Source organism: Grampus griseus (genome assembly GCF_964374135.1).
Source record: "Grampus griseus genome assembly, chromosome: 16".
Taxonomy (NCBI): Eukaryota; Metazoa; Chordata; class Mammalia; order Artiodactyla; family Delphinidae; genus Grampus; species Grampus griseus.
In genome coordinates this window covers 49383689-49407900 of record NC_139010.1, presented here as the reverse complement: position 1 = coordinate 49407900, position 24212 = coordinate 49383689, and the positions used below count along the sequence as shown (strand labels likewise).

General features: G+C 38.1%; 2 protein-coding genes across 2 annotated transcripts in view; one reads left to right on the top strand and one right to left on the bottom strand.

Annotated features, from left to right (window-relative positions):
* Positions 1 to 4446: 4446 nt before the first annotated feature.
* LOC309834288 (gastric triacylglycerol lipase-like) lies at positions 4447 to 21846 on the bottom strand (the record flags this gene model as incomplete). Its single annotated transcript, XM_082672953.1, has 7 exons — positions 4447 to 4683; positions 7748 to 7819; positions 8227 to 8298; positions 9288 to 9434; positions 11214 to 11350; positions 19305 to 19488; positions 21712 to 21846. 7 exons carry the CDS (start codon positions 21844 to 21846, stop codon positions 4447 to 4449), a joined length of 984 nt encoding a protein of 327 aa, XP_082529079.1.
* The window catches only part of RNLS (renalase, FAD dependent amine oxidase), a 270444-nt gene continuing 268059 nt past the window's right edge, over positions 21828 to 24212 (top strand). The window contains exons 1-3 of the mRNA XM_082674316.1: positions 21828 to 22034; positions 22921 to 23026; positions 23632 to 23774. Coding sequence (XP_082530442.1) covers positions 21917 to 22034; positions 22921 to 23026; positions 23632 to 23774 — 367 coding nt within the window. The 5' untranslated portion in view covers positions 21828 to 21916. The remainder of the gene's footprint in view (positions 22035 to 22920; positions 23027 to 23631; positions 23775 to 24212) is intronic.

Sequence of the window (24212 nt, the reverse complement as noted above, 5' to 3'; positions counted from 1 at the left end):
CTTTCAGGTGATTCTGATGTACACTAAATGTTGATGTTGAGAGACTATTCTCCAGAGTATTTCTGTACGTCTCAGATCAGTTTTTTCCAGACTATCTTTTCAAGGATGTTTGTAAAGCAAACAGCCTGGAAAGACAGAAGTACTGTCTCTTTCCAGGGTAGAGGGCAGGTTTGTTCTTGACCAGTATGATAAAGAAAATGTCTCTCTCTGCGGGCAGAGACTGGACAGGTTTGCTAACAGCCGCCTTTATAAGACTGGGGGCTTCCTAAGCGTGGGGATCCTCACTGTGACATAGATACACTATATGTCCAATGTTCATCGAGGCCTGCTTTCACATTATCCCTATGGATCTTGAAGATCAAGGGGAATGTGAAGGTCATGAAGTCTGTGTGTTACGAGTAATAGAGTCTTTTATCTTTGAAATGGGGGTTTCCTCTCTTCTGCCAGCATCCATGAAATTGTGGCAGGTTACCTTGCCAGCTTGCAAGACTAGTCACATCTGTGACAGATCAGACCTACTGGACCAGGACACTCAAACACATTGGAATTCTTTCACTTTAGTCAGTTCTCTGCTCAGGTGTCACTTCTCAAAGAGACCTTTCCTGATCATTCTATTTAACATAGTGCCTTGTGTGCTTCCTACTCACCTATCTACTGTATTTTTATTATCAGTGGTTCTATTACCCGATAACATAATATACATACATACATTTATCTGTTTATATTTTATTATCAACCTTCACCACTAAAGTATAAGTTCTATGAGGGCAAAAGGTTTGTCTTTTGTTCTGCAACCAGAACAGTGTCTAGCTTGATAAATATTTATTAAATGAATATCAATATAGTGTATTCTATACAACTTAAGCTTACTAAATGGATATAAATATTTTCCACAAGAAGGGCAGATATACTAGACCAGGAAGTTTTTTTAAAATATTGAACCCAATTGATTAATTTTACCCTGTTTCGATAATAAGTTCAGCCATATTTTATATCATTGCTTGGAGAGGCATTTAGCAGAAGGCATATAAAATAACTCTGGGATATCATTTCCACATCTTCTCACCTCTTTTTTTGGTTTGAACTTGCTCTAGAGCCAAACCATTTGCAGATCTTCTAATCTTTTGATTTCCTTTGGTGATTTGAGCTGTTTTAAATTCAATCAGCCTTTAGAATTCTGAAGAATAGTAAATGTATGCTATGAGATGTTTCAAAGTGAAACGTGTGAAATATAGAGTCCTAAACTCATTAAAATGAAAAATCTGAAGCTCTCAGAAAGGGTATATTAATGCTTCAATGATTAAAATTGTTTGGCAGTATATTTATTCAAGGAAAAATAATTCTTGCTCTGACTGTGTACCTGGCTGACTGTGTACTCATATTCTCAGCAAATCATGTATGTTTGTGCATAATTTTATATGTATAATATTATACATGATGTATTATGTATATACTTATACACATAAAATACATAATATGCATTTGTAAAAATATGTATGTATACCTGTACATAATGGACATATATTCTTCAGTGTTCTATAACCTAATCTAACATGTTTATGATGAAGACATAAGGATTCACCAGCAGAGTCACCCGACTCCCAGTAAATAATCCTGTATCATAAATCTCCACCTAGTAGGTATTGGCCTTGCTATAGTGACATAAGTTGAACAATAAAATAGTAAGCTAAATAATCTGGTGCTACTGAGTGTGCTGACATACATGGATTGTGTTCTCTCCAGTAAGGAGCAGTAGATTGTTGGGACTTGTAGAGAGACCTTGAATTAAGGACATTTAAAAAAGCATAAGTGTTTCACTGAAACCTCAAGCTCACAGATACGGCAAGTTAAGCAGCCCTGGTTTGGAGAGCCAACTGGATGATACAATAGATGAGATGAAAACTTTGGAAGAATGAGTAGGCAAACCGCATGAATATGAGAAGAAGAAAGTATTTTTCAAATGCTTTTTCAGTCTCAGAAATAAACCTTGAAATAATTAGATGAGGGTTAACATTCAGAGAAATATAATTCATTAAGCTCCAAAATGTATAGTAAGATAAAATCTTTAGATGGAAGCCAACTGGTCCCTCAGATTGGGTCTAACCTGGATCCATAATTATGTGTAAACTTTGGCTTTCTGTGTTTTTTAATATGACTTCAGTACTTAAAGATAGTCGGGTTTGCGGAACTGCTTTATACCAACCAAAATCACAAGAAGGGCTCAATGAACCAGAATATCAATGCTTTATGTGTGCAGAGAAATTACCTGCTGTTCAGTAGATCATACACTTAATATTGACTGTTCTATGAACTTCTCACTTAGTAGGTTAGTCCAGCTTGAAGCTAAGATTGTCTGGTATGTAAGAACAACAAAATTAACTTAATAGATAGTGCCTTGGAGCTATAAAAGTAATAATGGATCATATTGGTTGAGTGCTATCATGAATCATACAGTAATTATATTAAACTCCCTGGCACAGAGTAGCCATTCAATACATAGCCGTTCAAAATGAATATGGAAATCCTCACAACAACCCTTTGAGGTTGAAGCATAGATCCATACTTCTGTAGAGCTTACTATGACATCTCCTTGTTATGATGCTTTGACTTGTTTTACAGTTTATTTCAGCTATAATTTAATATCCTTGATGAGGTTTTGGATTCACTGCTATTATGAGCAACCCATCTGAAAACTACTTAGGGTGGGGTTATTTAAGCAGACATTTCATCTCATCTATATTTTAATTTGCTTTCCTACGTGCTATTTTCAAAAGGAAATTCTACAGTGGCATCCTCCTTGTATGCCTTAAACATTTTTCCCTGTTTGGCTAAGATTATATATGGCTTTTGCAATCTGATCTCTTTGAGTAGGGTTACAACAATGACCAACTGAGACACAGCAAAGCAGATGAGGATGAGGTTTGCATCTGAAAGCACTAATCCCTTCCTGTACCTTCTTTTTTTCTTTTTTTTTTTGAATTTTATTTTATTTATTTATTTTTATACAGCAGGTTCTTATTAGTTACCTATTTTATACATATTAGTGTGTATATGTCAATACCTTCTAATATTTTCCATTCTTTACTTTTCTTCTCACCTCTATTCCTTCTTTCTCATTCTAACATCTATCTAGCTACTTCTACTTTCTTTCACACTAGCAGAGAAAGCTCACATTCAACCGGCATTTTTCTCATACTAGATATCTGTGTAGAGCCTAGGAACTCAGATATCCAATATTACTCCGAATAATGCTTTAGAAAAACCTCAGCACCACCTCACCCCATTGCCTCCTTCAGATAACTCTAGAAATATTTAATTTGAAAGTACAACAGAGCTATGTACATCAGCTTTGTGCAGCAGAAAGAGAAGAGTACTTGGGCTAGAATGTGTGGATTTTAACAATGCCAGTTGTACATCCTTTATTAAGGTGCTCAACCTTTATGAACTTTAATATCCTCAGTTGGAAAATGATGAGGTTAAACTAGGTAATGCTTAGGCATCTTCTAATTTTAGAATATCTTGACTTTTAAAAATGTGAATCGTATTATATCTAGTAGGCTTGAGATTACAACACAGTTCTCTGTTCAGATATATTGGTCTTCCTATGAGTTATGCACAGAGCATGGATACATACTTGTAAACCCAAAATAAATTAAGAATTTTGGAGGGGAATGTGAGCAACAGTATGATGGTGCAACTTAAGAGGTATATATGAGGCACAGCTTGGGGGGTGTGCGTACTCAAGGCATCTGGTAAGTAGAAGCCAGGGATGATGCTAAATATCCTACAATGTCCAGGACAATAAAAAAATTATCTGTCCAAAAATGTCAATAATGTTGAGGTTAAGAAATCCTTTACCTCCCACCTTCCTGAACTGGGGGTTGCCTGTTGCTCCCTAAGCTACCCTTGTTCTTTTCTCCCTAGAAAGGGAAAGTGAGCTGACCTCAATTCAATTTACAGTCTAATTTGCCTTTTCATGGAGTTTAACAAGCAAAAGAGCAAGTGATATCCCCATAGCACAGATGGAGAGACTGAGCTTTAGCAACAACAGACAATAGAAAGAAAACAATTTACTCAATCTCAAGTGTGCATACGAGGTATCAATACTCAACCTCAAGACTGTCTTTTGGCAACACCCATGATTCATGGCTCATTATCTACCTGGAGTTTAGAAGATAAACTGAATGGGAGGATTGGAAGGGAAGTTTCACCTCCCCAAGACTGTGTTTTCTCAAGAGTTTCTAGATAAATTTTCAAGTGAAAAAAATCTAATTAAAAAAAATTCTTTTCAATTAAAAATGACCAATGAAAAGTTTGTTGATGCTAATATATTTTGAAAGTCAGAATTACAGAAAGAAACATTGCATTTAAAACAGTACAGAAAACTATGTGGAAGAGAAGAAATCATTTTGGGAAAAGTACATGAATAATTCTTTAAATCCAGCACTACTTTTTATCTTCTGCCATCATAGAAATGATTTCATTGTAAACTTCTTGAGGTGCATCCATTGCCCAGATAAAGTCCAAGTGATTGTAAGTAGGAATTTCCTTGTGGTAAATGAGATTAGACAGTTTTGGAAGCAAAAGACCAACATCCTGAGGGTCAGCCAACAGGTCATGGTCACCACTCCATACTGCAATTGGTACATCCATGGCTGTCACATTGTAGTTGGGAGGTGTGGCCTAAAACACCAGAGGAAAAGAATCAGAGTGTTAAGAATCAGAGTTTTTATAAGTAACTGCACTTGAAACTCAATACTTACTCAGTGGGTAGATTAGATACCATTAACCTAGTTTTTTAAAAATTGAGATACAATTGATATATAGCATTATACTAGTTGCAGGTGCACTACAATGATTCCATACACGTATACATTGTGAAATGATGACCACAATAAATCTAGTTAACATCTACCAGCACATGTAGTTTTTTTATATATATATATTTGTAATGAGAGGTTTTTTTTTTTTTTGCGGTATGCAGGCCTCTCACTGTTGTGGCCTCTCCCGTTGCGGAGCACAGGCTCCGGACCCGCAGGCTCAGCGGCCATGGCTCACGGGCTCAGCTGCTCCACGACATGCGGGATCTTCCCGGACCGGGGCACGAACCCGTGTCCCCTGCATCGGCAGGCGGACTCTCAATCAACCACTGCGCCACCAGGGAAGCCCAATGAGAGCTTTGAAGATATACTCTCTTGGCAACTTTCAAATATACAGTACGGTATTATTATCTGTAGTCACCATGCTGTACATTACATCTCCAGGTCGTACTTATTTTATAACTGGAAGTTCATACTTTTTGACCACCTTTACCCATTTTGCCTACGTCTCTGACACCCACCAATCTGTTTTCCGTATCTATGAGGTTTTTAAATTTTTTTTTTTTTAGATTCCACATGTAAGTGACATCATACAATAGTTATCTGTCTGTGTCTAACTTATTTCATGTAGCATAATATCCTCAAGGTCCATCCACGTTGTCACAAGTGGCATGACCCAGTTTCATAAGTAAATCTTAACAATTATTGCTCAGAGTTACCTTTATCCACAGAGGAACGTGGATGCAATGTTTTAAATCAGTGCTTCTCAAATTCTAAAGGCCCTGTGAATCACTAGGAGATCTTAATAAAATGAAGAATCTGATCCAGTATATCTGGAGGAAGAGCCTAGATTCTGCATTCCCAGACGATGCTGAGGCTGCTGGTCCTGGACCATGCTTTGAATAGGTGGGCTTTAGTATATGTGCTGCCGAAGTGAGCACATGAATAGGTGGGCTTTAGATAATAATTCTTACAAAGTAAAAACTTAGATTTCGACTCAAGCTGAAGGAAGTGAATGTGACTGAATTTTAACTGTGATAGATAGTTTCTATACAAATAGTTACTCAAAATGTCCTGAGTCATTTATTTTGGCTTTGTATGGCTGCCAGTATAGTCATTCCATAGGTAATCATTTCATTTAAGGAGCTGTATTTGTTAAATACTTGCCTGATTTTACTAAATATACGTTCAAATTCTGAGAAAATCTATCAGTGGCCCCATTTCCTATTTCTACAAAATCTCCATTCACACAAAGATTTTAAAGAGATTCATAAAGCAGGCCAAGGGGACAAGAGAATCACTGCTAACTTTCCCACAGTTCACAGAGAATTTTGTTAGTTTTTAAAGATGATATTCTCAAGAATTCTAATATGAATATTTTCTTTATCCTTATGTAATAGCCAATTCACCAAAGAAAAATATTTTATTATATGCAATTTTTCATAGTATTTTAATACTTTACTATATTCCTTTATATGTTGAAGAAAAGGGAAAATTGTGGAGAATATCTATAAGAATAAACCTACTTTTCTTTACTCATATTCCACTATTCAAAGTGTTTTCCAGAACCTAGCTTCTGGCTCTTAAATTAGTGTCACTCCCTCAGTCAGTTGAAACCATCCTGAGTTTGGCTTGGTTGAAGGGAGAATGGAATTGGGAGTGGGTGTTTCATGCCCCACTTGGCCCTTCAAGACGGAGTCTCTGATTACTGTTATTAGAGCCCAGTATAAAGATAGAGTCTGTGTCTGGGGGGTTTGAGGTTGTGATGGTTGGGGGGAAAAGTCTTTACAACAAATGTTTGATCTGATTGTGTTCAGAAAACCTCTTTAAAGACATCAGAGATGTAAAAACAAGGAGGCTGGGCCATCTTTTTCACACAAAAGACATTGTGGTGAAAAGATATAAATCCCTTGTAGATATTGAGTCATTGAAGCAGACAAAAATTAATAGGGTTGTTACTTGGTTGGAAAATTGGACGTGGGGTGAAGTAGAAGGGGAAAGAATTACCAAAAAAACACAGAGCAATTCTCTCATTCAAAATTAGCCTGTGACAATCAGAGAGTTTATCCTGAGCTGACATTACCCATTAATTACTGTCAATAACTCCCTGAGTCTGGGTGGAGAGATGAAAAGTTATTGTCTCAACTTATATTAACTTCAGGTACGATGGACTCCAAAGCCTGGCTTCTTTGTACTACAAGTAGGAGGAATGCTCAGTATATCTACCTGCGTACAAGGCTCTTGTCTGCTGAAAAATATTTCCAGCCTTGAACTGCAAGCATACCATCCTTCTTTTATGTCTGGGAATATGGTGAGAAAACTTCTCTGGCCATCAACAAAGGATAGGAAATTGTTTAAGAAGACCAGAGATTCCAGCTCTATCCCATGAACAGTTAGAGTTATTGGTTTAGGGAATTCCCTGGCGGTGCTGTGGTTAAGACTCTGCACTGTCACTGCCTGGAGCCTGGGTTTGATCCCTGGTCGGGGAACTAAGATCTGGTAAGCCTCGCAGAGCAGCCAAAAAAAAAAAAAAAGAAGTTATTGGTTTATTATAACAGTTAGTTGCACTTTGGAAAGGAGAAGACAGCATGCCGGGGGTCTGGGATACAGGGCAGATCTGTCTAATGCAGCGAGGGGTGACAAGATCTAGAAGGTTCTCACTGCAGTGGTGTGGTACTTTGAGGGCAGCTTGAACGAGCACAGACACTGGAGCGTGAAGGCTCAGTGGAAGAATTAGAGACCAGTGTGATGTTCCACATGACAAAAAGACTCAAAGGATAGCGTCATCTACTTTATAATTTCCTTAAGGCTAGGTCTAGGCAACAGCATTCCTTTGGAAAATACCTGCAAAGTTATCGTAATTTCATCTTTAACTTTTTATATCTTTGTCTTTCAAAATGCAAATAACCTCAACTTAAGATGCTTACCTGGTTATAATGCAGTATGTTCTGAGTTGGGGTTCCCCAGTCAAAAGCTTGGAATTTCCCAGACTTAACAGCCTAATGTAGAGAAATTAAAGATACAAGGAAATTAAAAAGTCACTTGGCTATGTAAATAATAAAATGCCAACTTTTCCAAGTAGTTTACTTTTAATTTAAATATTATTTAAAAATTTTTTCTCATTCCAAAAATAGACTATTAATCCTCCGCAACAATTTATTCAAGTTTAAATGCAGCTTTGCTTGAAATAATTTCAAGTCATAATCATCATTTATTTCTTGTTACCCAAAGCACCTGTTTTTTGTAGGATTTTCATTCACATGGATTGATAGATATTTTCATCTGGTAGTCATGTGCCAGAAAAATTCCCTTTTAGAAGCATTTGACAGAATATTTTAAGACTGTGCTTTAGGTAAATTGTTAATGGTTTAGGCCCACAAAAAGTTTGAGCAGCTTGAAATGATACCTGACTCCAGTGGAGGGCGTCTTGAACTGAAGTTCCTGCTGGATTATGTCCTAGATACACATCTAAGCGAGTCTAGAAAGCAAACACACAAGCACACACATGCGCACTTAGATGTATGTTCAGTTTCTCACAAACATCTAAGACTTAACTTTTTCTGATCTAGATCAAGTTTTATGGGCAGCATTACTGGCAGGATACGAGCAAAAAAGTTGTACATCACTTTATGGCTTGCAAACTGTGATTATATGGGCTAATTTCGAGGGTATATAACAAAACTAAACAATTTTGAGGGAGAATAGGTGTCAGTGTATCATACTATTAGTAGCAAAACATGATATACTATGAGCAAAACATGATATACTATGAGCATTGCTTTGTACTATGTTCTATATACTTTACATATGTTAGCTCATTTAATCTTCACAACAACTCATTTCATGGATAAGGAAATCAAGATGGAGGAGTTCAAGTGCGCTGCAAAGATAGGATTTGAATTTAGGCTTTTACCCTGAATCCATATTCTTAACTACTTTCTGATACCGCGTTTTGTCATATGTGCTTTTAAGCATCCACTTGGTGCAAAGCAAATGAAATAGAAGGTAAAGAGTGTGGACAAGATCTTACATAAATGCTCTGAAACAAGTTTTAGAAAGTTTATGGAGATGACTATCAGCATTAAAAATATTTAAAGTAATATTCAATATCTAGACATATTTTTCCTACAGAGGAACTTGACAACTTGGTTCAATGCCTCCACTCACAGAATTTAAATGTCACACCAATTATTCAGGTGATCAGAAGTGAGTAGGGAGTTTTTTGTTTTGTTTTGTTTTTCCTACAAGCTGTTTACTTCAGGGCACAGTGAGGTGATGGAAGAAATGTGGAGGCAACAAAACTGCGAGCAATGACTTGTGATTTCTCGTGGGCTTATCTGCATATCATGGACAGAATTCTGAAGTGACTCCTGGTTCTAATAAAGTACCATTCCTAATTGATGATGAGACAAGTAATCATGAGGGTTGCTCAAAATATTCAGAATAGAAATTTCAATGCATACAAACCATGTTCAAATTTTTCTTATCAAATCCAGTCACGGCAAACAAGGCATTCCTACAAACGACATTCAGCATCTCACGGGAGCACACTTCAGCACCAAGAAAGTTTTCCAAAAAATTGTGTGGGTAGAACAATTTGTTACCAAATAGAATCTGAAAAATAAAAGCATCATTAAAGATTTGCAAATAACAAGCTGCAGAAAAGACATTAATTTGTCTTGTTTACTGGTACAAATGGGAATAGACATTATATTTTCATACTTCTATATGTTGTCTTAAGAGGTTTAAATACTCTCTCTCATTGAATCCCCACAATAAAGATATGGAATGGACAGTGCAGGTATGAGTATTGAGTATTAATTGCTGCATTGAGAACTGCATTGGGTGCTGGGTAAGACACAGAGTTACAGTCTAGTTGGGGTCATAGGAGTTAGGGAATAAACTCATAAAACAACATGGCAGAATATCATAATTAAGTGCCAAGATGTGTGATTCCGGCAATAAATAAAAAAAAAATCAGGAGGGGAAATGGTGACTTCTAAGCCATATTTTCAGCAAAATCTTTAAGAAGACAAAGAGGCTTGGTAGTTTAAAAATTGAAAGGACACACCCTAATTGTTCTTAAAATAAGTAGACACTTTGTTATCCCCATTTTATTTAATTTATTGAAGTATAGTTGACTTACAATATTATGTTAGTTTCAGGTATACGACATAGAGACTCCATATTTTCAAAATTATACCCCATACAAAGTTATTATAAAGTATTAACTCTATTCCTTGTGCTATACATTATATCCATGTGACTTACTTATTTTTTAACTGGTAGTTTGTACCCTGTTATCCCCATTTTATACGTGAGAACATAAGGCTAATGAATAGTCAGGATCTTGGTCTAGTGAGAACTGGATTACAGCTAGAATCTTGATCTGAGCCTCAAGCCTCTGACCTAAGGTCTAATGCTTTTTTAAAAACCTCTCTCTACATTGCCTGTCAGAAAATCTGAATATGAGTAAGAAACAAACAATTTCTGAATCAATGCAACCGGTAAACATACTCAGGGTCATCACACACTTTTACATTTTGAGTAAAAGCTTTACAAATGTAGTTGGTTTGTAGGTAAAATCTCTTAGATTTTAGGCATGCGTGTTAATTGCGTGAAAAAAAAAAAGAATAGCACTCAACCACAGAAGAAAATGGCATCATTAAATTTTGTAGCCTGAGGTAAACTGTTCTCCTAAAGGAGACTGTGTATGTGTGTGTATGTGTTAGTTTCGGTGGGTGGGAGAAGTCAGTGATTAAACACTGGAAAAAGGAAAGATTATTAATTCCCTACCATGTATGCCTCCATAATATTTACAGTTTATTGAAATCTATGCTACTGCCCTATGAAATCCCCATTTAAAGAGGAAGGAACTCTTAGGAAAAGGCTTGGAAAGCCAAGGATATATGATAAGTGGTCTCCGAGTCCTTGCCTCACTTCACCATTGCTATCTTCCCCCTCTCTCTCCTTTTCCCTTTCCTTCCTTTTCTTTCCTATCCTTCTTCTTCCCACTTTTCTTGGACCAGGTGGTTTAGGCTTCTCATTTGACTCTTTTGCTTTTATTTCCCTTTCCCTGGTCTTGGGGGGGAAATCACAGCCTTGAAGACCTGTGTGGGTGCTTGGTAAAGAAACATCCATGGAAGGAGCAAAAACTCTCCCAGGCATTGCTAATCCACACAACATAATCGAGAATAAAGAAATCGGTGGGGATCTCATAAACTCTAATGGGGATTCAACCATGGTCAGTGCTATTCAAGAAATAATATAAACATGTTAATTTCCATCCTTGAATATAAACATGATTGTCCACCAGGTGTTTGTTCTCTTTCCATCACTTTGAAATACACAAACAATTTAACATCTTAGACCCAGTTAAAGGGAATCACATACCTTGAAGAGGAAGGGAGGAATGAGTGCAAGTTTGTTCAACAGGGTTTTGGTATACTTCACTGTGGCAACTGGGGCTAATGCATAGAAGGCTTTGATTTTTTTAGCCAGCGTGGGATTTGTAGAAAAGGCGATAAAACCTGAAAAAGAACAACAAAAGGTGAAAGGTGTGTGTGTGCGTGTGTGCTTTACAATGTGACATTACTTTGGATTTACTACGGGTGCCATCTGGGACAACCTGAAATCGACAGAATGATCAGATTTTAGTATATTTGTTTTATTTTCATAGATTCTCTCTGGGAACATGAGGGTAGAACTTTTTGAAAGTTATAATAAACTGTTTTATCTGATTTTAGAAAATAGGCCTACTTTAGAATAATCATGTGGTAACAAAAACGTTATATTACAACAGGTTTGGTTCAGTTTAAAATTATCTAATCTCATAACAATGAGATAATTAACATTTAATATGAGTAGGGTATATACGTGGAAAGGTTAAAGCACACATTTGAAATGTGTCCAGAGTCTGAAACCTGGTTCTGTGATTTATTAACTTTGTGACATTGGAAAAGTCACCTAAACTCTAAGAGCCTTAGTTTCCTCATCTAAAAATGCATGTAATAATGAATGCTTCCTTGGGTTGTTTAGGAAGTACTTGAGGTGAATCATGTAAAGTATTTACCAGGAACTAGTCACATGGTAAATGCTTGACAAATGAGAAGCCGAGATAATCCCAACATCTATATACAATAAACATTCTCAGCCTGTCTGCTTTTAATTGTTTTCATGAACAGTAGCATATAAATAGACTGGGTTCTAATCAAAGAATTATCAACTTAAATTCTTTTTTTTTTTTTTCTGCGGTATGTGGGCCTCTCACTGTTGTGGCCTCTCCTGTTGTGGAGCACAGGCTCCGGACGCGCAGGCTCAGCGGCCATGGCTCACAGGCCCAGCCGCTCCGCGGCATGTGGGATCTTCCCAGACCGGGGCACGAACCCGTGTCCCCTGCATCGGCAGGTGGACTCTCTACCACTGCGCCACCAGGGAAGCCCTCAACTTAAATTGTTTACAGTTGAATTACATAAGACAATCTCTCCCTACTGTTAATAATGACATATTGACGAGACTCAATAATGCCCTGAAACAAAATTTTTCCAACTTACACAATGGCCTCAGTTACATAATATCCAGCCTGATCCCAATGGAGGAAGAATGGTCTTTCCAAGAGCACTCTGTTTATTAAGGGATTCTTTATCTGGTTGCCTAACTCTGCAGATATCAGCCAACAGATCACCCAGAGTAAGCAAGAATCACACGCAAGGAGCCTGAGTGGGTGTCCATGGGTCCATATAGAGTCAGGACAGGGCAGAACAGGTGAGGTGATGTCCTGACATATAGAGTCAGGACAGGGCAGAAAGGTGAGGTGTGACATATATGTCCTTACAAAATGCTAGACCTGTGTAATCTGCACTACCTGGTATAGAACTCAGTATTGTGGCCTGATAGTGCTCAGTAGATGAAGATTAAGTTGCTTCTCAGATTTAAAAGTAGTATCTGGAGATTGTAGTTAACTTATCTCTGACCTAATATATCTGTGGCTGTCTGATCCTATACTCAAGTTTACTCGGTGTACACAAGGTACTTTGCAGAAATGAATATTTTAATATTTCTGCCTAGTTAGTACTTCCTGAGCAAATAAATCTTCAACTTGAATTAAAGGACAAGCCTTGGAAGTTAAAAAGTGTTAGACCTAGAATGATTTGCTCCCATTCAAAGAGTAATAAATCTTATTTCCCTGGAATCAGTTGCTTTCATTCTGTGGTAGGGACTTTCCCTTTTCTCTTCCTGAGAAAATTTGTTCACATTCAAAGATGGATGAAACTCTGGGTCATGGAGCCAGCCATTTACATTCCAGTGGAGCAGGTTTCTTTCCCTCTCCCAGGAGGTGAGGTGGCAACTAAACAACTGTCCTATTCCTATTTAAACTGCTGGATTCATAAGTCTAGGGTTCTTCTCCTATGGCACAAGAGAAATCCTTTGTGCCGTGGGCCTAATCATAATACAGCTTCAGAAGGGGAACAGATTGAGGCATGAGGAACTGATGTGTTTATTGCTACAGTAGTCTTGCTGATCCAGAAACTTTACGTTTACTTGTAGGATAAAATAAATGCATAAAGATATTAAAAACTTATCAGGATAGTTCCAATTAATATCTAGTCAGAAAACAAGTACACTAACAATCACTTCCATAGTTCAGTTCAATAGACGTACAATTTTCAGATTTCCAGAAAATGCCAACTAGGGAAAACATTGTAGTATGTGGGAACGACCTCACTGTATCTCAGTGAGATCACGTGCAATTTTTCTAAAGAAGCTATTGCCATACAAAATAAACAGATGGATTACCAGTAATATGAAGAGTCTTTGTACTGTGTAGATTTGGACAACAGTGTCTTTAGGAGCTAAAGGTTAGGATGCTCACAAATGCATGGAAATATCCGGGAGACTTTTACAACTGTTCAAACAACTACTGAATAGCTTAATAAGAGTTCCTGCCAGTGCTGCCATCCATGGGGATGCATAATGCGTGAAGTGAATTCCGGAGCTGCTGAAAGAGGGAACCAGAGGTAGGGAAGAGTAAAATAGAAGGTGACATAGAAAATACAAAAGGTTGAAAGGTGACATAGAAAATACAAAAGGTTGAAAGGTGACATAGAAAATACAAAAGGTTGAAAGAAAATTTTCCAAGCACCTGTGGGGCAGGGTCTAGAAAAGTACAATGAAATGTTCTCAACTGCTTAAGTTAAAATAAAAGTAGTTAATGACAATGCGATACAAGATAATATTGTCAGCTTATATAACATTTTGGCATATCTGATATGTTTTGACATGAATTCTTTGTTGGCAGAGGTGAAGTTACACAATCCCTTTGGGAAAAATGATACCTAACTGAATGTAAGAATAAAGATATAGTATGTATGCAATTCGAGTGTTTACATTTCATGGGACACAGTTACAAGTTAGACAAGACCTAATATTTGTGGCCCATCTTGGCTAAGTTTTTATCTTCCATGGACAGATGGTGTCGGGCAGTGGAGGGCAGAGTGGAAAAGCAGGCAAGTGTCTCAGAAAGCAAGGAGACTTAAGGTGGACCCCTGATGGCAATCTTCTCCAGGCCCAATTTCTTCAAACTGAGAAAAGGAAACATGTATAAACCAATGAGGAGATTCTGGATTTTTATACATGGCCTTGAAATCCTAGCTAGCCATGGGACCCCGAATCATTCTCATGGCTACATAAGGTAGAATGGCCAACCAGCACCAAGTGATTTAAACCATTAGCGTGGATCTTGATGTTTTTGGTTTTTAAAGCTAGACCCTTGATGTTTGGCCTGATAGCTACACATGCTTGTCCGATCCATTACATTAACTTCACAAAAAGACAACACCACATTTGGGCTTGATTAGCATTTTATGATTGAATTTTACTAGTTTTATAGCACAATTTCTATAGGAATAAGCTTTTCATTGTCCTAACATTTCATAATAAAGATATGATTGTGAGTTGGTGTATTTAAGTGAATTATACTGATATGATATTTTAACTTGATATATTTAAGATACATACTTTAAAATATGTAGGGAATGATTTGAAATGAATAAAGTTATATACATTTGAAAGTTTTTGCCTACAGCAGTGCTGGGGAAATTAATTTTATGATGTGTAAAAGTCACTTTAATTCATTTCTTATTTCATTATACAAAAGTTTTTAAGTTTTTTTTTTTTTTGGCTGCATCACAGATCTTAGTTCCCCAACCAGGGATCAAACCTGTGTCCCTTGCAGTGGAAGAGTGGAGACCTAACCACTGGAGCACCAGGGAATTCCACAAAGTTTTAAAGCTTTATTTACTCAGAGAAGAGAAGGAAGGGAGGAGAGCATGGATAAGGAAATGAAGAAATTTTGAAATTTTCTTTGAAAAGAAAGTGGAAGAAGAAGTTTCCAATTAATATTTTTCCTTCCAGATCTTTTGAGATATAATTCACATACAGCACTGTGTAAGTTTAAGGTGCACAGCATAATGATTTGACTTACATGCATCATGAAGTGGTTACCACAATAAATTTAGTGAACACCTATCAACTCCTACAGATTCAAAACAAAAGAAATAGAAAAACAAATGTGCCTTGTGATGAGAACTCTTAGGATTTAACTTCTTAATACTTTCCTGTATAACACAGAGCAGTGTTAGTTATATTGATAATGTTTGGCATTACATTCCTAGTATTTATTTAGCTTATAACTGGATGCTTTTCCCTTTTGACTATTTTACATTGTTGGCGCTTACTCAAGCAGTGCCCCAGAAGCAGCCCAGACTTCTGATGGCAGCAGGGTGCCAGATTTTCCATGACTGCCTTGCTGTAAGCCCCAGCCCAAGCAACATGGGCACGCTCACTCCACTCCACAGCGCAGCACTAGATCTGGGGCAGTTCTGACTAGGGAAACGATGTGCTCGTGGGCTGCATCTGAGCAGAACCACAGACACCTACACAGGCAGATCATCAGACTTCTGTAAGCACACACACTCCACTTGCTTCAGCACTCTTCTCCTTTGGGGCAAAGGTCCCAGTACAGGGAGAAGAAAAAACACACACTTAAAGGGGACAAAACCAGCTCAAGCCCAACCCTCAGCAACTTGAGAGTAGACCCTGTCCCCGATAGGGCAGTCACAGCCACTGAGCAGAGAGGAAGTCCTGCTTCATTCTCTACACAGCCTTTAGCTTCTCTGTCACCAGCCACACACGGTACCAGGGTGATAACTGCCAGCACTTCCTGAGGAAAGATATGACTGGTGTCCACATCAAATCTAGCTCTCCCACCAAAGGCATTGGGCACATGCAGTCTGCATATAGGTACTCCCACATAAGAACACTCCCTCAAGACCACAATAGGTAACTGTTTCCACAAAATTCATAGAGACAGAGAAAGTAAGGTAAATGAAAAGGCAGAGGAAATATTCACAATTGAAAGGGCAAAGAAAACCCCTGAAAAAATAATGAAACACCAATAAACAACTTACAAGATAAAGAATTATCTTGTGGTAACAAAAATGCTAACTGAATTAGGGAAGAGAATTGATCTAAACACAGATCATTTTAACAAGGAACTAGACAGTATTAAAAAGACCCAATCAAAAATAGATGATTCAATATCTGAAATAAAAAACACTCTAGAAGCAATGAATAGCAGACTAGATGAAACAGAACACATAAGTGATCTGAAAGATAGAATAATGGAAATCACCCAATCAGAATGGCAGACAGAAAGACAAATGAAAAAAAAAAATGAAAGCAACATATGATATCTCTGGGATAACATTAAATATGCCAACTTTCACACTTATAGGGGTTCCAGAAGAAGAGAAAGAAAAGAGTATCGAAAGTATATTTGAAGACATTATGGTTGAAAACTTTCCAACCTTAAAGAAGGAAACAGATATCTAGGTCCAGGAAGCACAGAGTCTTAACAGACACACACCAAGACATATCATAGTTAAAATGGCAAAAGTTAAAGACAGAATTCTAAAGGCACCAAGAGAAAAGCAAAGAGTCATATACAAGGGAACCCCTGTAAGGTTATCAGCTGATTTCTCTGTAGCCTCAACAAATTTAAGGGGATTGAAATTATATCCAGCATTTTTTCCTACCACAATGGTATAAAACTAGAAATCCATTACAAAAAGAAAAATGGGAAAAGAGGAAACACATGGAGACTAAATATGCTACCAAAAAACCCCACAATGGGACAATAAAGAAATCAAAGAGGGAATAAGAAAATACCCCAAGACAAATGAAAATGGAAACTCAACACTTCACAATTTATGGGCTGCAAGAAGAAGTTCTAAGAGGGAATTTAATAGTGATGCAGGCCCTTCTTCATAAAACCAACAAAAATATCTCAAATAAATAACATAACCTTACACTTAAAGGAACCAGAAAAAGAACAATTAAATTTTATGTAGACAGTTTCCATCTGTAGTATATCTATAATAAATATTGCTCTATTCCTATTTTCTATTTTATAAATCAATTAAAATGTTACACAAACAAGTTTTAACTTCAAACATTCTTGCTTCAGTTGTTGGCAAATTCTATACGAAGCTGCATTGGAAGGGAACTTCTAGATCTAGACAGAATTCTAGTTTGAGAAGAACACTAAAAACAAGTCCCCTTAATTCTCAGAAGCCCTATATTATGGTTAGTGCCTTCAGAATATCTTCACAATTCTACCAATTACTATATATTGAATATATAATGTAGGATAGATACTTTCACAATCAGTATTAAGTTGCATCACACAATGCAGCTTCTTTGAGGGTATTTGCATATTTCCTGTGAGGATCTATAAAAATTAAGACTGTCATTTTGGAAAGGCTTTCAACACCTGAGTCAGTGGCAATGACAAACAACTTGAATTTTTCTGGCAGTATTTTCCAGTCCTTTCCAACTGATATTATAAACCATCTATTCTTTTTCTGCTTCTTTTGTGGGATTTTTTTTTGTGGAATGTTCTAAACCTTGATAATTCTACTGTTTACAGTTCTCATGTTTTGCTCTCTTCCTTTTCCATAGCTCTTCAATAGAACTTTCTGCAACAAGGAAATGTTATCTGTGCTTTCCAATATGGTACCCAGTAGCCACATATGGCTATTGAGTACTTGAAATGCAGCTAGTGAGACTGAGAAAGTGAACATTTAATTTAATTTAATAAATTTCGATTTAAATTTAAATAGCTACATGTGGCTCCTAGACATCTACCTTACTGGACAGCTCTCTGCGACAGATAAATGAAAGAGACAAAAGTATTTTGGTAAGTCAGATTAATCTTGGGCTTTGAACACATGAGGAATGACTCAATCCTACAGCATCATATGTTAATGACTCAGATTCTTTTAGATCAATTTATGACTGAAAATGAATGCAACCCTGGCAGTCAATAAAACATATCTTTTTGGCTTTTGACACTTTATATTAATTACCAACTGGCAAACTTCTCTCTGGAGCTACTGGTCCTAAGGCAAGCATTATCCATAATAAAAAATGATTCTTAAAATTTTTTCCTCTTTTCCATACGAGAGAATACTAATATATTCAGTTTCTTCAAAACAGGTCCTGGTTCATATAGAAGGTGGGACAGGAGAAGTCCTGGTCCAGTCCAGTCCCGCCAAGAGGACTAACTGAAAAAGTTCTCATTTGGCTTCTTGGCCAGAAAGTATGACAAGCATCTTTACAGTCCTTTCTCCAGACACCGTATCACTCCTCCTATCCCCAACCAAAAAAGCATATCATACAACTCAGTTCATTCCTGCCCAAATATTTCAAGATTGTTTCATTGCTAGTAAGACGTATGTTTATGTTTCAAAGAGCTCTCTTCTTGTCAAAAATATCAAAATCACCATGGCATGGAAAGCACCCATGAGATGAATAAAATATTTTATTAGTACTCGCACTTTTTTAAAAACATCTTTATGGAGTATAATTGCTTTACAATAGTGTGTTAGTTTCTGCTTCACAACAAAGTGAATCAGCTATGCATATACATATATCCCCATATCTCCTCCCTCTTGTGTGTCCCTCCCACCCTCCCTATCCCACCCCTCCAGGCGGTCACAAAGCACTGAGCTGATCTCCCTGTGCTATGTGGCTGCTTCCCACTAGCTATCTGTTTTACATTTTGTAGTGTATATAAGTCCGTGGCACTCTATCACTTCATCCCAGCTTACCCTTCCCCCTCCCTGTGTCCTCAAGTCCATTCTCTACATCCATGTCTTTATTCCTGTCCTGCCCCTAGGTTCTTCAGAACCTTTTTTGTTTGTTTGTTTTAGATTCCATATATATGTGTTAGCATACGGTATTTGTTTTTCTCTTTCTGACTTACTTCACTCTGTATGACAGACTCTATGTGCTGGGTTTTTTTTTGGTTTTTGTTTTTCTCCAGTGGTGTGCTGGACTCTCCCTTCCAGATGGCTGGACTTTTACAAAGTCTTTCTCATCTGTGGGTATCTGCCCAAGACAGCATTCCCAGGTTTTCCCAACCTGGGCTTAGAGAGACTGTGGAAGGTTTGCTGGCTTCTGCTAGTTCTGCAGTCCATATGGAGGTATGTCTGTCTATTACCAGATGAACAGTGGGTGGGACTTCTCCTGGGTCCCTGGGTCCCTTGTGCTGGATTTCACAACTCCCAAAGGAGTATTTTGTTTGTGGGTGGGTGCCATTTGTTAGCTGTTAAAAAGGAGGACAAAAAGGAGGCATATCTTTCACCACCTTGATCCTGACATTACCTCAGTATTTTACGAAGTCAATTTTCCTCAACTTTTTCCATATGTTGAATATTGTCACAGTAAACATTTCAGCAGACTTTTTGGTAGAAGTTGACAAGCTAATACTAAAATTTATATGAAGGACGAAGAACCTAGACTATTCAAAAATTTTAAGAAAGAAGAATAAGTTGGAGGACTTTTCCCTGACTTCAAGATTTAATCAAGTTACTATAAAGTTACTGTAATCAAGAAAGTGTGGTAGGGCTTCCCTGGTGGCGCAGTGGTTGAGAGTCTGCTTGCCAATGCAGGGGACACGGGTTCGTGCCCCGGTCCGGGAAGATCCCACATGCCGCGGAGCGGCTGGGCCCGTGAGCCATGGCCGCTGAGCCTGCGCGTCCGGAGCCTGTGCTCCGCAACGGGAGAGGCCACAACAGTGAGATGCCCGCGTACCGCAAAAAAAAACAAAAAATAACAAAAAAACCCAGAAATGAAACTCTGCCATTTGAAGCAATCTGGATGAACCTAGAGCAGGGGCCCCCAACCCCCAGGCTGTGGACTGGTACTGGTCCAGGGCCTGTTAGGAACTGGGCCACACAGCAGGAGGTGAGTGGCGAGTGAGTGAAGCTACATCTGCCACTCCGTATTGCTCCCCATTGCTTACATTACCACCTGAACCATTCCCTCCCTCACCCACCGCCCCATCTGTGGGAAAATTGTCTTCCATGAAACCTAGAGCATATTAGGCTTAGTGAAATAAGTCAGACACAGAAAGACAAATACTCTCTGTTATCAGTTACATGTGGAATCTAAAAAATAAAACAAACTAATGAGTATAATAAAATAGAAACAGTATCACAAATATAGGGAAAAACTAGTGGTTACCAGTGGGGAGAGGAAAGGGGGAGTGGCAAGATAAGGGTAGTGGATTAAGGGATACAAATTACTGTGTACAAAATATAAAAGCAACAAGAATATACAGCACAGGGAAATATAGCCATTATTTTGAAATAACTTTAAATGGGATATAATCTATAAAAATATTGAATCACTATGTTGTACATCTGAAACTAATATTGTTAATCAATTATACTTCAATAAAAAATTATCTAAAGATTTTCTATAAGGTGTGAAACTTTCATCTTTCATATGCTCCAAAAATTTGTTTACTATTTGTATTTTGTCTTGTATATTTTGAACATAATTTGTAAATGATTATGTATTCGATGTTTTTCTCTTCAGTTCCATTTTTATGTTCAGTTTTATTTTTATGCTTAGGAATGTCTTGTTAGGTTACATATGTTCATCTGTATCTTCTAGTTCTATTATCTTTTATTAGATATATGCAATATTAATCTATCACCAACTTGATGCCTGGTAATTGCTTCATGATGTGTACATAAAGTAAAACTTATAATTTTTAATGTTTCCGTTGTAATTGGCTACCACTGTCAACTTTCTTATAATTCTGATAGCTATTCAAGTTTCTCTGGTTTCCAGGTAATAGTTTATCTGCAATTCAGGGTAACTTAGTTTTTTAATTTTTTAATAGTTCAGTCTTATCCTTGCTTTTTATCGTTTCCTTGAGAACCTCCAGGGCAACGTTAGAAAAAACAAAGACTAGTGGTAATGGCATGAATCCTTGTCTTGCTCATCTTCATGTCCCTTTAAAGCATTTGGAATGTGTTTTGACATAAAACTTAATATCTACTGAAGAGATGAGTGATGTAAAACTTTCTGGTGAACCAAGTATCTTTAATTTTCAACAATTTGGAATGTAGAATTTTTTGGCCCCCTTTCACAGATGGCGAAATTGAGGTTCAAAAACGTTATATCCCTTACACAAAGCCCGAGGGCTAGTTTAAGAAAATCTCTCCCAAACTCTTTTCCTATTATGTGAATAGTGGCCATTAAGGTCTATTGAAAACAGCTGGCTCTGGCATCGCTGGTAAGTTCCGTTCGGACTTAGAATACTAAGCTAGCGAAGGTTCCAGCAAGGCATAGCTACCCTAGTAAGTTACCTTGGGCTGGGTCTCAGCAGTAGTCAACACCAGCCCTGTGGCGAGGCGGGGTCTCACACTCTAACCTACATGATTTACAGGTTTACAGGGGGCGAGGGGCAGGCTGGAATTCACAGCTTATCGGATGGGGCCAGCCTGTCTTGGAAGCCAGCTGCTGGCCCTCAAACCAAGGGGAAGGCCAAGGTTTGCTGGTCTTCAGCGCTTATCATCCCCTCAGCCCCGGTCGCCTCCTCTCCGCCCCCTGCAGGCCAGCCGAGGAACTGCTCAAGGACCGGGTGGGGCCCGGAGCGCGGAGCCGACATCTCTAACCCGCTGAGCTTTGGCTGTTCCACCTACTGCAGGCTGGCCACCCCGCCGCGGAGACAGCGGGGCATGGCGCGGGTGCTGATCGTGGGCGCCGGGCTGACGGGAAGCCTGTGCGCAGCGCTGCTGAGGAAGGCGGCGACCCGTCCTTTGCACCTTGCTGTGTGGGACAAGGCCGAGGACTCAGGTGGGTCGTCTCCCGGCCGAAACGGGGGGGAAAAGAAGCCTGCGGGGACCATTGCTTCTGAGGTGGCGTGGGCCCTCCCGGGGTAAGTCTGTGAAAAAAATCCAGCAGCTCGGCGGGCGTCTGGTCACGTGATCGGAGACTTCCGGCGCCCGTAAGGCCTGAGAGGGCGCGCGGGTGGAAGCGGCGACCCCGGCTGGGCTGGGGGGTGGGGCGGGAGTGCCGAGAGCGCTTCAGAGGGCGGCCTGAGCGGCCTGGGAGGGATCCTGACTGGAGTTTGCAAATCCTGGGCCTGCCGCTGTCGCTAAGAAATGGATTTTTTTCTTGGCCGCTCTGTGCCTTGGAGGCTTATCTCTAGATTGTGAGACTCCTCAAGTGCTCATTGACCAAGACTTTACGAAGATTTAGTTGACAGCATCCTGTCCATCTCCTGAAATCTGACTGCAAGAGGGAAAGCATTCGTTGATTCGTTCATTCTGACGTTTCATTCATTATTTTGTTTTCTTTTGTCCGTTCGTTCATTCCTTTTACTCAGATAGGTAAATAGATGCCTCAGTCACAGTGCTGAAGGGTGGCGCATTATTCATGTGTTCTTTTAAAAAAATATCTCACACTCAGTGACCAAACTGTCTCTTAATTACTTCCTGACAATGTTAGATGACAAAAATCTTCAGTATAAAAAAAGTTTTCTAGATGTCTGTAATCTGGAGAAAACAGAATATTTAAAAATATATTAATTATTATGAAAGTAAAAAATTTTTTTTAAAAATTTAAAATGTTTCCTAAAACAGTTCTAAGTAATCTATTTGTGGTAACCTGGGGTGAATAGCGTCAACTGCAAAAGGTTCATTCTAATGCACTAATACATTTTCCTGGGGACTAATTCAAGGGGGAAGAATGACCACAGCCAGCAGTCCTCATAATCCACAGAGCACAGTGGACTTGGGTGCCCAGTACATCACCTGCACTCCTCATTACGCCAAAAAACACCAGAGGTGAGTCAGTTGAAAGGGGTGGAATCAGTCTTACTGGTTGGAGGATGTAAAAAGATACAAATCATCCATTTTTAGCAGGGTTAAACTTTGACCCTTGTAATATAGTGAAATTATATTATCATCATTGATCATATTAGCAGTAAAAGGTTAACCTGAGTAAAGCGGGGAGATTGTAATACATACCTCATCCAATTGTTGTGACCGTCAGATGAGATGTTGCGTGGAACATAGTAAGGGCTCAATAAATAAGAGTTCATATGTTGGTGCTGAGGAAGAGGACAGATAGCTGTGATGGAAGTCAATCTTAACCAGATTTAAACCTGGTGTATTGAATATCTTGCTTTTTATTTTCACTGTCTTTAATTTTGAAATATATGAGAAAACAGACCTTTGACTAAGATTAGCAAAAGACTATGGATTCTCAAAACATTTCCATTCTTCACCTGAATTATAGTTTTTATTAACATAAAACATATGTTGAGTTGTTCATAGAAGATTTCTAGTTATTATTTAGGATTGTAATCTCTAAGAATTCTTGGAAGAGAATATAGTATTTAGAGCTAAGTATAGCTTATAGTTATGTTATACATATTGATTTATTTCAGTTTTTATGATGAACTGTTAGCTCCTGGTGTTTTGAAGCCTCTGACCTCTCCTATTGAAGGAATGGTGATAAAAGAAGGAGATTGTAACTTTGTGGCACCTGACGGAGTTTCTTCAATTATTAACCATTACTTGAAAGAATCAGGTGAGAAGAGAATTTTTTCTGCCTTCTTTTAAAGTTAGCATTTTAAAATAAAAGTTATACACATAAGTAAATATTAATGCTATAAAGAAAGTTATAAAATAAAGTAAATGTTCTCCTACTCACCACTCAATAGCTAGTTGTCTTCGCCTAAAGTAATCATTGTTTCCAATATATGCTTCCAGAAAAATGTTTATGCATCTATCTATTGTTCTACGTGGCTGTCTCTATTTACCTATTCATATATTTGTATATATTCTTTTTTAAAACAGAAACGAGATTATTTTACATAAGCCATTCTATACTTTTCTCATCTATGTTTATAATAAATCAATCTCTATATCTATGTCTATATATATCCTATTGGTTCTATTTCTCTGGAGATTCCTGACTGATGCATAATCATAGAGTGAATCATATCTTGGGTCTATTTTCATATCA